The sequence below is a fragment of the Echinops telfairi genome, unplaced genomic scaffold (genome assembly GCF_000313985.2).
Source record: "Echinops telfairi isolate 266 unplaced genomic scaffold, ASM31398v2 ScPeMD7_655;HRSCAF=1070, whole genome shotgun sequence".
Lineage (NCBI taxonomy): Eukaryota > Metazoa > Chordata > Mammalia > Afrosoricida > Tenrecidae > Echinops > Echinops telfairi.
Genome location: NW_022104553.1, coordinates 29291817 through 29306715, shown reverse-complemented (window position 1 = coordinate 29306715; position 14899 = coordinate 29291817). Strand labels below are relative to the sequence as shown.

Below are 14899 nucleotides of genomic sequence, written 5' to 3'. Positions count from 1 at the left end.
GGCCTGCGCCCAGGAGGGCCCCCAAGCCCCTTGGGGCAGCCGGGAGCTGGGAGGCCGGGCGACGGAGCACGTCCCGGGCCGGAGGGGGGACGTTAGAGGCACTGGTGTACCCGGGTGGGGGTGGGGCTGGGGGTGGGGTCGTGGGAACCGAGGGCATTAAGTGGCTTTACAGGAGAGATCTCGTTGAATCTGGCAAGGAGGACCAGGGTGCTGAGGGTTTGGGGTGTAGGGGGGAAAGGGTTCTTAGGAAACGGGGTTTTGAAAGCCGAGGAGGGAGACAGATGCAGGGGTCGGGCTGCGGGGTCGACTGATGTGAAGCAGACAGGCCCATTAGAAGCCGTGGGGTGGTGGGGAATGGAATGGGGTGACTGGAAAGATTGGGTGGGCTCTCAGTAAAGAAGGGGTTATGTAATGTGGAAATACGGGGGTGGGGGAGACGACTGGAGATGACTTTTTCTTTCAAATAGGAGCAGTTAGGTCAAGGTGCAGAGTGGGGTCTGGAGACCCCCAGAATGAGGGAGATGTGAGGGTTGACAAGTTATAGGTTTGGGTAATCCCTGGGGAAGAGTCTGCTGAGAGGGGTCTGGCTGACATAGGGGGGTGCAGGGAGGTGTCTTGTATCAGAAGAGGGTCTGGGTGCCCCTAAGGGCAGTTTGGGCAATAGGGGGTGTGTAGGCAAGGGGCAAAGGCCAGGGTTACTCCCTCTCCCCGCAGGATAAGTGTGCAGAGAAGTCTTTTACAAAGACGTGGGTATGAAGAGGGGTTCTGGCATTGGGTGTTTGGGGAGAAAGCTGGGAAGTGGGTGGGGGTGTAGGACAGGTGAATGTGATTGGGTTTGGTTTTGTCATTTGTTTTGCAAGGAAGAAAAAATGGGATTAACATTTAAAGGGAGTCTGGATGTCCCAGGAACATATTGGGGAGGGGTGTCAGTCTATGTGGAGAGGGGGTAGGGGGGTATCTTGGAGTGGATTAGAATTGTAGGTGAGGTCCGGGTGCCAAGGAGGGGGTGATTCAATGATTGCAAAGAGGGTCTGGGTACCCAGGGGAGGAGCGAGGAGGAGGGTGGTGGGGAGGGAGTAGGTTTTGAACTTCTGGAGAGGGGGCTATGGGGGCAGGGTGGGGACTTAAGTCCTTGTGAGGAGGGAGATGGGATCCCACAGGGAAGTGGTTATGGTGGGAAAACCCAGGTGGGTAGACAGCTAGGTCAGCCTGGGAGCTTGGGTAGGTCTGTGGGGAAGGTTTGGTTTGGTGGTGGTGGGTGTGCTCAAGAGATGCAGAATTGCTAAGGAGGGAGATGGGGATAGGAAAATGGGAGCAAAAAGTTATGGGTGCTGGGGTGCCAGAGAAGAGAGAGTGGAAGGGGGGGTGGGGCTGGGCCTGAGAAAGCAAGCAGTGGCTGGGCTCGAATGTAACCCAGCCTCCCACCTTCTCCCAGCCCAGGGCCTGGCCGCCGCCATGACAGAGGAGTCAGAGGAGACGGTCCTGTACATCGAGCACCGCTATGTGTGCTCTGAGTGCAACCAGCTCTACAGCTCCCTGGAGGAGGTGCTCCTGCACCAGAACTCCCATGTGCCCCAGCAGCACTTTGAACTGGTGGGTGTGGCCGACCCTGGTGTCGCGGTGGCCACAGAAGCCGCTTCAGGCACTGGCCTCTACCAGACCCTCGTCCAGGAGAGCCAGTACCAGTGCCTGGAGTGTGGGCAGCTCCTGCTGTCACCCAGTCAGCTCCTGGAGCACCAGGAGCTTCACCTGAAGATGATGGCGCCCCAGGAGGCCGTGGCGGCCGAGCCGCCGCCCAAGGCGCCCACGTTGAGCTCCAGCACCATCCACTATGAGTGCGTGGACTGCAAGGCGCTCTTTGCCAGTCAGGAGCTCTGGCTGAGCCACCGGCAGACCCACCTCCGAGCCACCCCCCCAAAGCCTCCTGCCCCAGTTGTCCTGGGCTCCCCAGTTGTCTTGGTGCCGCCCGTGGGCCAGGCTCGCGTGGCTGTGGAGCACTCCTATCGGAAGGCAGAAGAGGGCGGCGAAGGCGCGGCTATCCCCGCAGCCGCTGCCTCCAGCTCCGAGGTGGTGGCTGAGGTGGAGCTGCTGCTCTACAAGTGCTCCCAGTGCTCGCAGCTCTTCCAGCTGCCGGCTGACTTCCTGGAGCACCAGGCCACCCACTTCCCCACCCCCGAGTCCGAGGAGCCCGTCCTGCAGCCTGAGCCCCTGACCCCGTCGCCCGCAGAGGGGCCTGAGCCTCCGCCAGAGCCCCTGCTGGCTTCGGACCATAGTTATGAGCTGCGCAAAGGTGAAGCCGTTGGGCACGACCGCCGGGGGCGCCGGGCTCGGAGGAGCAACAGTGGCGAGCCGAGCGGGACGACCACCCCCGAGCTCTTCTGCTCTGCCTGCGACCAGCTCTTCCTCTCGCCCCACCAGCTGCAGCAGCACCTGCGGAGTCACCAGGAGGGGGTCTTCAAGTGCCCCCTGTGCAGCCGTGTCTTCCCCAGCCCTGCCAGCCTGGACCAGCATCTGGGAGACCACAGCAGCGAGTCCCACTTCCTGTGTGTGGACTGTGGCCTGGCTTTCAGCACAGAGGCCCTCCTCCTCGCCCACCGGCGAGCCCACACCCCAAACCCACTGCACTCGTGTCCCTGTGGAAAGACCTTTGTCAATCTCACCAAGTTCCTTTATCACCGGCGCACCCACATGGCCGGGGGCGTCCCTCTGCCTGCGACGCCAGTCCCCCCTGAGGAGCCCGTGATTGGGTTCCCTGAGGTGGTCCCCGCCGAGACCGGAGAGCCAGAGGCCCCAGAAGCCCCGGTGTCTGAGGAGAGCCCCGCGGGGCCTGCCACCCCGGGCACCTACCGCTGTCTCCTGTGTAGCCGTGAGTTTGGGAAGGCCTTGCAGCTGACGCGGCACCAGCGGTTCGTGCACCGCCTGGAGCGGCGCCATAAGTGCGGCATCTGCGGCAAGATGTTCAAGAAGAAGTCGCACGTGCGCAACCACCTCCGCACGCACACGGGGGAGCGCCCCTTCTCATGCCCTGACTGCTCCAAGCCCTTCAACTCGCCTGCCAACCTGGCCCGCCACCGGCTCACACACACGGGAGAGCGGCCCTACCGCTGCGGGGACTGCGGCAAGGCCTTCACGCAGAGCTCTACACTCAGGCAGCACCGGCTGGTGCACGCCCAGCACTTCCCCTACCGCTGCCAGGAGTGCGGGGTGCGGTTCCACCGCCCCTACCGCCTGCTCATGCATCGCTACCACCACACGGGCGAGTACCCCTACAAGTGTCGCGAGTGCCCCCGCTCCTTCCTGCTGCGCCGGCTGCTGGAGGTGCACCAGCTGGTGGCCCATGCCGGGCGCCAGCCCTACCGCTGCACCTCCTGCGGGGCTGCCTTCCCCTCCTCCCTGCGACTCCGGGAGCACCACTGTGCAGCCGCAGCCGCCCAGGCCCCCCGGCGCTTCGAGTGTGGCACCTGTGGTAAGAAGGTGGGCTCAGCGGCCCGGCTGCAGGCCCATGAGGCGGCCCATGCAGCCGCCGGGCCGGGGGAGGTACTGGCCAAAGAGCCCCCTGCCCCCCGAACCCCCCGGGCTGCTCGCACACCAGTCGCCTCCCCAATGGCTCTGGGAGGCGCTGCGGAGGCAGCCCCCCCGGCCCCCACTCAGCGCCGGGGTCTGGAGTGCAGCGAGTGTAAGAAGCTGTTCAGCACAGAGACGTCGCTGCAGGTGCACCGGCGCATCCACACGGGTGAGCGGCCCTACCCGTGTCCAGACTGTGGCAAGGCCTTCCGCCAGAGCACCCACCTGAAGGACCACCGGCGCCTGCACACGGGCGAGCGGCCCTTCGCCTGCGAAGTGTGTGGCAAGGCCTTTGCCATCTCCATGCGCCTGGCGGAGCATCGCCGCATCCACACGGGCGAGCGGCCCTACTCCTGTCCCGACTGTGGCAAGAGCTACCGCTCTTTCTCCAACCTCTGGAAGCACCGCAAGACCCACCAGCAGCAGCACCAGGCCGCTGTGCGGCAGCAGCTGGCAGAGGCTGAGGCGGCTGTGGGCCTGGCCGTCATGGAGACTGCAGAGGAGCCGCTGCCCCTGGTGGAGGCTATTGAGATTTACACGGAGGCCGAGGGCGTCCAGATCAGTGGCTGACTCTCACCCTTGCCGGCCATGAGGCTCCCTCGCCCTGTTGCTCAGGCTCTTCCTGGGCACCCCCTCCACCCTCTGTACATAACGCGCCCCTCCCTCTGCTCTCAGCCACTGGGGCATACATTCTGTAACTGAGTTTAGTCTCTCACCTCAGGGGTCCTTGATCTGCATAAAGGTGCCTCTGCTCCTCCCACCCCCTCCTTTCCACCTGTCAGCATGGGTGGCCCCAGGGCGAAGCAGCCATTAAATAAAGATGGAATTGGATGTGTCTGCGCTTTTATCAGGTCCCACTGGGCCGGTAGGCCCTCCTGTGACAGCAGGCATGGGGGGGGGGGTCTTCTCACTGAGCCCCCGTGCCTACAACCAATTGGCCAAGCTCACTGCCTTCGGATTGATGCCACAGGGTAGAGCTGCCCCTGTGGGATTCCTTTCTGGGAGTAGAGAGCCCAGTCTTTTGGTGGTTTCAAACTGCTGACCTTTTGGATAGCAGCCTGGCACATGACCCCCACACACACCATCAGGACTCCAGTCTAGAACCAGGCCTGGCAAATAGGAGTTGAGTAAACCTTTAGCCAACTTGAGGTCCTGAGGGCCCTAGCTGGGAGGTGGAGGCAACCTGGCACCTTTGCCACTAGAGGTCGCCACAGCCTGGCAGAGAAAAAAGCGGTTTCTCTGCGTTCTGAGCATTTGGTGAACTTGAAGTCCTTGTTCTTCCACTTCCTGAACTGATGTGTTCTATGTTCCCCTTGCCCCAGGACCACTGGTTTTCTTACTGGATCCTTTAAGAGCAAATGTAGGAATACCAATCTCGGACCTCTGGGGGGGGGGTTCCTTGGATCAGAGCCAGCCATGGAGTCGAAGAGGGTTCCATATAATGTGTGGCTAGAGGAGGGCACGTTACCAGGAGAGGTGCCTTGTCGCCCCTCTTGAGTTGGGCCTTGGCTCAGCTAACACTGGTTGTGTAGGGGAGCGTATTGGGGTGGTTGGCCGTAGTTTGGCTCGCCTCCAATAGCCTCCCTGTGTGGATTTTGTCTCCTGGACCAACCCTGTAAGGAAAGGAAGTGGAAGTAAAAGGTGGTGAGGCAGTTGACCTAAGGCCATGTCTAGGTCTAGGTAGAGCTGGGGTTGAAGCTCTTCCCACCAAAGACCCAGCGCCAAACACTGCCATCAAGTTACCTCCGTTTCTCATGACCACCCTGTGTGTCGGGAGCCCAGGTGGCAGTGGGGCAGGGCCACTTCTTGGGTTGCTGACCTCCAGGTCAGCTCAAACCACCAACTCCAAAGGAGAAAGACTACTTGCTACTCCCATAAAGAGTTAACAGTCCCTGAAGCCCACAGAAGCTGTTCTGTCGTGCAGAGTCGAATTGAGAGGGGTGAGAGTGAGTCACCCTGTGAGTATCAGCAATAGAACAGGGTTTTCAGTGGCTTAGGCCCACACCACCCCTTCTCTTCCGCCCCCATGGCGCCAGACCCTTCTATGGGGAAGAATTCTTCCTTGGACAGCAAGTAGGTGAGCACTAGAAGGAAGGGATGTGGATTGTAATCAGGGACAAGGGAGGTGTGAGGAGGGGCCTGCACACTACTCCACCCCCCCATGGCCAACTCGGCAATCCTTGGGCCCTGCTAAGGGTTCAAAGGAATTTGAAGAACCACTGATTCAGCTACTGCTCCGATGAGCCTAGGGAAGATAAAAGACCTACCCAAGTCATAAGGTGGTGGACCCAAGACGTAACAGGTGACCTAATTCCGTTAATAGAGCATTTGAGCATTCCTGTTAGGTGCCATCTAGTCCGTTCTGACCCATAGTGACAACGAAATACTACACGCAGCCAGTCAATCCATCTCAGTCGAGACTTTTTCTCACTGTGCCTGCACTTTACCAAGCATGATGTCCTCTTCCTGGGACTGGTCTCTTCTCACAAGACGTCCAAGGTGTGTGAGATGAAGTCTTGCCATCCATGCCTCTACGGAGCACTCTGGCCAGAGTTCTTCCAAGACAGACCGGTTTGTCCTTGTGGCAGGCCACAGTACTTGAAGTGTTCTCCAGCACCATGATTCAAATGCATTCATTCCTCCGTGGTCTTCCTTATTCAAGGTGCAACCTTCACATGCATGTGAGGCCATGGAAAATACTATGGCTTGGGCCAAGCCTTCATCCTCAAAGGGCCATCCTTGCCTTTCAGTACTCTCCGGAGGTCGGGGGCAGCAGATTTAACGTATTCAATGCAAACATAGCTTGACTGCTGCTTCCATGAGCTGGGATTGTGGATCCAAGCAAGAGAAAATCCTTCTTTACGTTGAATCAGTCCATACTGAAGGCTGCCAATCCTTGGTCTTCAACAGCAAGCTTGTATCATCTGCACGAGAGGTTGCTGACAGGCTGCCTGAGCGCTCCAAGATGCCTACTGGAAGGAGCCGCCCTGCACTCACTCCACTGGGAGCCACAAAGCCATCCCCCTCAGGAGAAAGTTGAGGCTCTCTGCTTGCATGAAGATCCGCAGCAGCCTGGGAAGCCTTTGGGGCAGCTATACTCTGCCCTAGAGGATCACCAGAGGTTGAAATCAGACCGCCGTGGGTTTAGGGATTACTTTAGTCATTTCTTAAAAGAGAAAGCACTCTGACACAATGTCTTAAACACCTTCTAATGAAGAGAAATCCTCTCCGGACTTTTTATGTCAGTGTGTTGATCACAGGCACCGTCTTTCAGAATGGACTTCAACTCCAAGTCCAGCATGCCAAAAGTAAGTAACCGATGACCTTCAGTTCTGGCTCATGGCAGGCAGCCCTCATTTACAGAGCATAAGTACTTCACAGGGTTTGCTTGGTTGTAATCTACCAGGAAGCAAATCACCAGGCTCAGAACAATTGGGGGATCAAAAACTGCCCTCCTCATCTTTCCCCGGTGGTCTAATAACTTAATAACCACAAGGTCCCCGGTTCGAAACCACCAGCTACTCTGTGGGAGAAAGATGAGGTTACTACTCCTGTAAAGAGTTGGAAAGTCAAAGGGGCAGTTTGACCCTGTCTTATAGAGTCCTTTGAGTCAGGTACAACTCAATGGCATAAGTTTAACTGGAGGATGCATCCTTGCAAAACCAGATAAAAATCAGACTGAAGGAAGGGACCAGGAGTAGACAGTGGAGGTGACGAACCACAAGATAGAGAGGCTCTAAGCAGAGAAGGGGGGTCTTATAGCAGCAAGGTGCCTACCCTTCCTCAATGGTAGTGCACCTGGGGGGAGTATCTAATGAAAACTTGGCACTTCCACTAGTTGATACCTGTCAACACATTTCCAAACAAGTTCCAGGCAATTTACTGTTCACTATCAATGCTGCTGAAGTTCCCACCATCCCCCGTTAAAGCATTGTCCTTCAAAACAAGATGGCACCGGCACACCCTTGTTGCAGTGTGTGTTGGACACTTGATGGATCTTGAGCCTTAAACCATGTGGTAGGATTGCTGTTGAATGATGCCTCTCCCGGAGATTGGGATTTGGCAACTAGATCTGGGGCGAGACCTGATGTCTGCATTCAGAACACACACCAAATCATGCAGGCCAAGGTGGCTTACGAACTCCTCTACAAGGCTTTGTATTTGACCGTTTTGAGCTGGGTCTGGAAGTTGTACCAGCAAAACTGACAAGGGGACAGAACAGTGGTTCTCTAATGCCGTGTGTGTGTGTGTGTGTGTGTGTGTGTGTGTGTGTGTGTGTGTGTGTTCACCCCAAAGGAGGTCCAAGTCCGACCTTGTGGCAGAGAATGGGGAGCAGACAGGCATACTGGGATGCAGAGAGCTGGTATGTTCTTGGAGGTGAGCCAGATGAGAAGCAACCTTGGGGGGGTGGGGAGGGGGGTGTCTGTGGTTTTGACTGCATCAGACTAAGGACTGGGGGCTGAACCAAATAACCTTCCTTGAGTTACTTGTTCTGAACCCTCATGCTAACATCTCACTCCCCATCCCTGCTGACTTGTCATGCGTGTTCGAGAAATACTGCCTCCCTCCTCCTCCTCCCTTTCAATCCTGCCGATGTTTGCTTTGGAGCTTACTAAATGATCCAGTCCCTCCCTCTTCCTTCCTTCCTCTGGCTCCCCCACACCCATTGGATTTTCAGCACCCCAGCACCTGTGTGCTAGGCATGCTACCTCTGAGGATGCAAACATGACAAGAGCCAACTGGCTAATTTCTCAGTGCACCATCACAGGCAGTGCCTCTCCATTTCTGACTTTCAATGGTGAGGTCTTGGGAGTCATCCCCTGCTTCCGCAGGACGGTAAACAGGTGTCCTTCCCACCAAGTGACCTAGCCCAGCTGGGCACCTATTTCTGTGAATGAGAGTATCATTGGGGGGGTGGGGAGGAAGCTCCTCTGGCACAGTGGGTTACACATATGGCTACTAAACCCAAGGTCAGCAGTTCAAAACCACCAGCTGCTCCATGGGAGAAAGAAGAGGCTTTCTACTCCTGTGAAGAGTTAAATGTCTGAAAAGCCGCAGGGGCAGTTCTGTCCTGACAGGGTTGCAGGGAGTCTGGAGTCTTGTCTTCCAGGGAAGCTCCTGGGAATGGCGTGGGGACAGAATCGCCAGTTTCCGGGCTTTCCTGGAGTCCTCCACGGACGACGGGCTGCAATCTGCCCTGCGCATTTGACATGAATCATCACCCCGCTGCCTTCTGACCAGGGTCCCTGCTTTACCCCTGCAGAAACAACTCAGGAATTCCCCCAAGGTCACCCAATAGTAGAGCTGAGGTTTGAAGTCCAGCCAAGGAAGTAACCAGGCTTCCTAGCACCCAGGAGCCCCAGTGGCAGAGCGGGCTCAGCATTGGGCTGCTAACCACGAGGCCGCAAGTTTAAGCCCACCTTCGGAGCGAGCTGAGGCTCTCTGCTCCTGTAAAGATTTCCAGCCTTGGAAGCAGCTCTACACTGCCCTTTTGAGTTGCTGTGGGTCGGACTGGACTCCACCCCAGTGGGTTTGAGGTCTGTTTGTATAGAACCTACTCCAGGACTGTCTAGATGCTCTATCCCCACTTTTACCCCAGGCCACCCAATGGTCTGAGACCTGGACAGAAGGAAACCCCTAGTCTCCAGCCCACGCATGACATCCCGTGCACCAAGTCCCCTTCCAGCCTGCCCGCCTGCCCGCCTGCCCTACCCGGGACAGAGTCAGTAGACTGAGGAAGAGCCGGCGTCATTTCTCTGTACAGTTTTTAATTTTTTATTTTTGGATGTCTGTTGTTCAGATGAATGACACACTCAAGTTACAAAAAGGAGGCCTTAAAAGAAGCACATTGTACAATGAACAAGCAGATTGGAGTTTAGAACACAGAACTGCTAACCCGCTACCACGAGAAGAGACTGGGGTGGGGGTGAGGGTGAGGATGGGAAGGGAGGGGCTACCAACACAGGGGTCAGACAACATCGAAAGAGGGCGGGGTGGGGCGGGGCTGACCTGGTGAGAACCCAAGGCAGGCAGGTCCACTCCAGAGCCGCCTCCCTCTCTGGCTGCCACTTGGCGGTCTTCTCCATCGCTACTTGTCACTCTGTCCAGCCCACCCTCACCTTTTCCTACATGCCCATCCGAGCAGGTGAGACACCCACTGGAGACAGGGCTGAGGCAATCAGATCTCTCCCAGCGGGGGTGGTTGGACGATGAAGCTGGCAGCCAAGGGGATCAAAGGCCAGAAAGACCTAGCTAGACTAGGCCATCTGACCAACGACTCCCTGCCCCTTCCCGACCCCAGCCTGGCCCCAAGGGCCCTCTGCACGTGGTGGAGAGGGGTCCCCAGTCATCAGGCAATTACATAAATAAATACTGATCCCCTGGGTGTGGGGGGAGGGGGTTCAGGTTGGGGAGGAGGCGGCAGGGATAGAGGAAAGAGGGGAGGAAGGAGGCGGAAGGAAGGGGTCACAGACAGTAAATAGTTGTCTCCGGTCCAGCAACTTCTCTCTGGATTCACCTCCTTTTGTTTGTTTAGCAAGGAGCTTACATCTCAAGGACAAATACTTAAAAATATACGTTTGGGGGTTTTTTTGGTTTGGTTTCTCTTTTTCGCCTTGGTCATCGTCGTCTAACTTTGGAGACTGCTGAGGTCAAAATTCAAACCGCACTGGGGAGGGACTGCGGCTCAAAGTTTTTGTGTATTTTTTTTTTTATTTTTTTATTTTTTTTCCAACATATAAAAAGGTAGCGGAGTTGTCTGTGGGTTTGGGGTGGTTTTTGTTTTTTTTGGTTTTATTTTTTAAGGTTTTTTTTTTTATGGTTAAATCTTTGGTTTGTTCTTTTCTTTCTTTTTTTTCTCTTGGAGGCCTTATCTCTTGCACTTATCTTGCCCACTCAGAGACCAGGGGGGGCCCGAGTGTCCTCGGTCCTGCTCAGTCTACCTCATTCTCTGGTTCCTGACCCTGGGCTAGAGGAAGAGTGAGGCATCCTGGGTGGGGCTGGACCAGGCGGCTATTCAGATCCAGCGGTCCCTCCGCCCCTGGCTGGTCCTCATCTCCTCTCTTCCCAGGGGAGGACCAGAGACCTGGAGACCCTGTCTTGGTCTTTCCCAGGAAGGCGTTGGATGGAAAACAAATATCCTTCCCCTTAGCCCCTTGACCTTAGCTTCAACCCCTACAGGGGCTTTGGTTCCCCGCCTCTACCCACCCCCACCCCCACCCCCACCCAGTCCTCCCACTTCCAGTCCCCACTCCCCAGAAGAGAACAGAGAGGTGGTTCAGTTACTGGCATTTTTTTTTTTTTTGGCACGATTCAAAGGTCCACCGTTAGGGTAGACCCAGTAAGAGGTTCCTCCTTCAAAGTATGAGGTCAGGGTTGGGGAGAAGAGAAATCCCGACAGCTCCTCCTTTCTCCAATCCACTCATCTCTCCTCTCTTTCCACCCAGACCCCTGGCCCCCACCTCAGACATCTAACCTATCGCAGAGCCTGGCCCGGGATCTCCCTCCCCACCCCCACAAACAGATTCCCCAGCTCCCACCCCACCCCCCACCCCCCACCTCTCTCGCTCACACACACAGACACACGGACACAGGCTCTGTACAGGTCACAAAATAAAAACGATGAGATAGTTTTGTTTCCCGGAGTCAAGACGGGGGTGGGGTGGGGACCGGAGTGGAAGGGGCAGGGGCGGGGGTGGGGGGCCTGAATTCCCCCATCACCTTCCCAACACCCTGGCTCCCTCCAGCCCCCCCAGCCCCTTGCCCTGGCTGGCCCCCAGCCAATGATATTTGGTTTCCTTTTTTTAACATTAAAGTTCTATGAGGTATTTGGTGCCTTATCTCGAGTCCTCGGGGGAAGGGGGGCCGTGGGGGGAGACCTGGGGCTCACCTGCCCCTCCCTCCCTCCCACCCCCTTCCCAATATTTGGTTTCACAGCTGTAGTTAAAGCTTGGGATTTGGTTATTTTTTTTCCCTCCCGGGAATGTTTTTTTTTTTCTTTTCCCAGTGTGGGGGTTGAAGGGGGAGGGCCCCCACCACCCCTGGCTGCATGGGGGTCCCTCCATCAAAATCAGGGCATGGGCCCCATCCCAGTCCCCCCATTTCCTCCTCGGCTCTCTGCCCCACTGCCCCGGCGGTGGGGTTGGGCGGTGGGACTCCAGGGAGGAAGCAGGATGAAGTGGGTGGTGGTGAGTCCTGGATTTGCTTAACGTTTTTCTTCTTCTTTTTGGTTTAGAATCGGTTCTGTTGCAGTCACCTCCACCACGCCGTCTTCTCAAGAGGGGTTTTTGGTTGTACATCCGATCCATCTGCTCTGCTCCTACGTCCTTCCTTCCTATCTGGTCAGGAACCCTGGGGCTGGGGCCCGGGCTGTCGCCAGTCCCTTCTCTCTTCAGGAAAATTCTCACAATGGACAAACTCAGAGGTAGGGTAAGGGCAGGGTTCAGCACAGATGCTTACATTCCAGCGAGTTGCCGACACCGGTGCCAGGGGTAGGGAGGGCCGGCTACTCCACTGTGGCCCAGCCAAACCCCTCTCTGCTGCCTCCTTGGCCCAGCCCAATAGTTTCATTCCGCAGGTGGGAGAAGGGAGACAAGAATCGAGAGAGAACGCTGAGATCATCGCAGAGCCCAGGGTGGCACCAGAGGCTCTTCTGCCAGTCCTCAAATGTCCAGCAGAAGGTGTGGGAGCCGCCAAGGGAATACAGCACTGCCGGCTCCAGGCTCCCCATCCCTTTGGCCGCTGCCCATGGAGGGCAGGCCACTAGGCCCCACTCTGATTCCAATGGCTCGCGTCCTTCACAGCAACACTTTGGTTTGAGGAGAGACACAGAAAGAAAGTGACTGAGAGAGGCGAGAGAAGAGGAGCGAGGGAGGAGAGAGGCAGAGAGAGGAAAGGAGAGAGAGAGAGAGAGAACAGGGAAAGACAGGGAAGCGGACAGACAAGAATGGAAAACGAAATCAAAGGAGGAATCAAACCACCCGAAAGTTTGTTAGCTTTCCTTCATCCGTAATTTTTGCTTCCATATTCCTTTGTTTTCCTGTTTTGTGTTTATCTTTAAAGCTTTTTCAGTTGATTGGGGGCGGGTGGGGAGTTTGGGGCTGTTTGCCCCTGTCCCTGACACCCTCTCTCAGCCCCACCCACCCGCTTCTGTCACCCAGGCTGAGGGACAGTCCCCCCCCCAGCCTCCCCCCTCCCCCCTCCAGCGTTCCCGAAGACGACGACGTCCATGAGGTATTTGTGAAGAGAAAGAAGCATCCATCCTTCCATCCGCCTTGGGGACCAAGGGCTTGGTTCCACCTCGCGGTTTCCTCTCAGTCTTGAAGAGTTCTTCATCTTCTTTCCCTTAAATATATATATATATCTATAAATTCTGTTTTTCCTTTTTTTTTTTTTTAAGTTTTCATTTATTGTTTGTTTGCTTGGTTTCTTTCTGTTGGTTTGCGTTTTTGGTTCAAAAAACGTGGTTGGCCTCCACCCTAGCAGGAGGGCAAGGTGGCGCCCAGTGACGTCTGTCCTCTACCCCTCCTTGAGATGTGTCCAGGGCCGGGCAAACACAAGGTTTGGCCAAGGCTCTGCAAAGAGGTCTTTTGGGAGCGGTGGCCACCACGGCGTCCTCTTGGGTGGGAGCCACAGGTAATGGCACGCCACCCTGCCACACAGACCCTGATGGGAAGCTCGCCACTGGGGTGTGTGCGTGTGTGCATGTGGGAGGGATGGGGAGCGGGCGTGGGGGTGGAAGAGGCATCTGCCAGTATCAGCGGACACGGTACAGGAAGCGGGAGACGAGTCTCTTTTGGGTTCCTGGTTGATGTCAGAGAACGTGAAGAAGGATCCCACAGGTAGGCACTGGAATATGAATTTTTTTTTTTCAGGGAAACTGACAGACAAGGATGGAAAAATGACTTGAATGGCCTCGCCAGTCCCCTCTTGCCTGGACCGTCACCTCCCCACAGGCCTGCGGGGAGGAGTCAGCTGCAGAGCAGAGGCAGGCTGGCCGGGAGGGGAGGGACATGTCAGAGTTAGAACTTGGCAAATTGGCCTAGCCCACCCTTCAAAGGGAAAAAGGGGGGAGGTGCAGGGCATGACAAGTCATCCCCAGGTCCCTGTCTCCCACCCCCAACTCTCCACTGGAGAGGAGGTTCAAGCCAGACCCCCTGCCCACGGCAGGGGAGAGCTGGGGGAGGAGGGGGGTGGGGAGTGGGGAGGGGAGGGGCGGGGGCACAGGGTAGGTACACATTCTGTTGAGCGCAACGCTAAAAATTCTGTACATCCTTTGGATGAAGCTACTGAATATTTGGTGTAAGGTTGTTCCGGCCCTTGCTCTTCTGAAAACAGTTGGCAGGTGGCTCTGGCCACGCCTTCTCTGTCTGTGGCTTGGCCCTGTCCGCTGGCCCAGGCCCAGGCCCAGGCAGTGGGCGTTCTCTCATTACTTCTCTGACCACCCCAGCCCCTTCCCACCAGCTGGGGAAGCAAGGCTGGCGGTGAGCACCCCTGCTAGGGACTTGCCGTGAGGGCCTCACCCGGCCACAGGCCTCTAGGCCCCTGGCTGGACTCATATTTGGTGTCGTAGCGCTGAGGGTGCACACTGAGGTCTGGCTCGAGCCACGGGTTTTTGGTTTGCTTTGTTTTTGATCTCTGGTTCCTTTGGGACAGCTGGTTTCTCTTGTGATTATTTTTGGTTTTCTATTTTGTTTGTTGTTTTTTTTGGTTGGATTTGTTTTTTGTTGTTGTTGTTTTTGGTCTTTCCTCCCTTGTCACTCCTGCTCCGGGGACCCTCTGCGCCCCCCACCGTTGGCCTCCTCCTCGCCTTCTTCCAAGGCGGGGGTAGGGGGGCCTGGCGGGAGGCGCGGGTCAAAGGAGGCGGTGGGGAGGTCCAGGGGGGGCCCCTCACTCAGGCTTGGACCCAGCCTCGGACCCCGCTGGGCCCCCGGGGGTCTGTGCTGCCACCTCACTGCAAGTAGAGGAGGACGACGAAGACGACGAGGAGGACGAGGACGAGGACGAGGACGACGAGGAGGGGAGGCCCGGGGACTTGCTGGAGATGGAGGCCGCCACGGCCGCCGCTGCCGCCGAGACCAGGCCCACGGCCGGGGGCGCGCTGAGCAGGGGCAGCCCCGCGTGGTTCAGGAAGAGCGACGAGGTCACCAGCCCGGGGCTCCCCGGGGCCGCGCCGGCCGCCCCCAGCACCAGGTTCCCGCTGCCATCAAGGCTGGTAAGGGGCAGGGTTCCACCAGAAGCCAGGGCTGCTAGGGGAGGGCGGGAGAGAGAGAGCCCGGGCTAGGCGGGGAGGCACGCCCGGCCGCCAGAGCCCCCCTAGCAGCCCCCCAGATGCCCG

The 14899-nt window shown here is 57.2% G+C and overlaps 2 protein-coding genes across 2 annotated transcripts in view; one reads left to right on the top strand and one right to left on the bottom strand.

Moving 5' to 3' along the window:
* Positions 1-1404: 1404 nt before the first annotated feature.
* Positions 1405-4395, top strand: ZNF574 (zinc finger protein 574). Its single transcript, XM_004710360.3, has one exon. It carries the CDS (start codon positions 1456-1458, stop codon positions 4132-4134), a length of 2679 nt encoding a protein of 892 aa, XP_004710417.1. The 5' UTR covers positions 1405-1455; the 3' UTR covers positions 4135-4395.
* A 9374-nt stretch (positions 4396-13769) lies between these two features.
* The window catches only part of POU2F2 (POU class 2 homeobox 2), a 72159-nt gene continuing 71029 nt past the window's right edge, over positions 13770-14899 (bottom strand). The window contains exon 15 of the mRNA XM_045292694.1: positions 13770-14810. Within this exon, the coding sequence (XP_045148629.1) occupies positions 14452-14810 (359 nt within the window). The 3' untranslated portion in view covers positions 13770-14451. The remainder of the gene's footprint in view (positions 14811-14899) is intronic.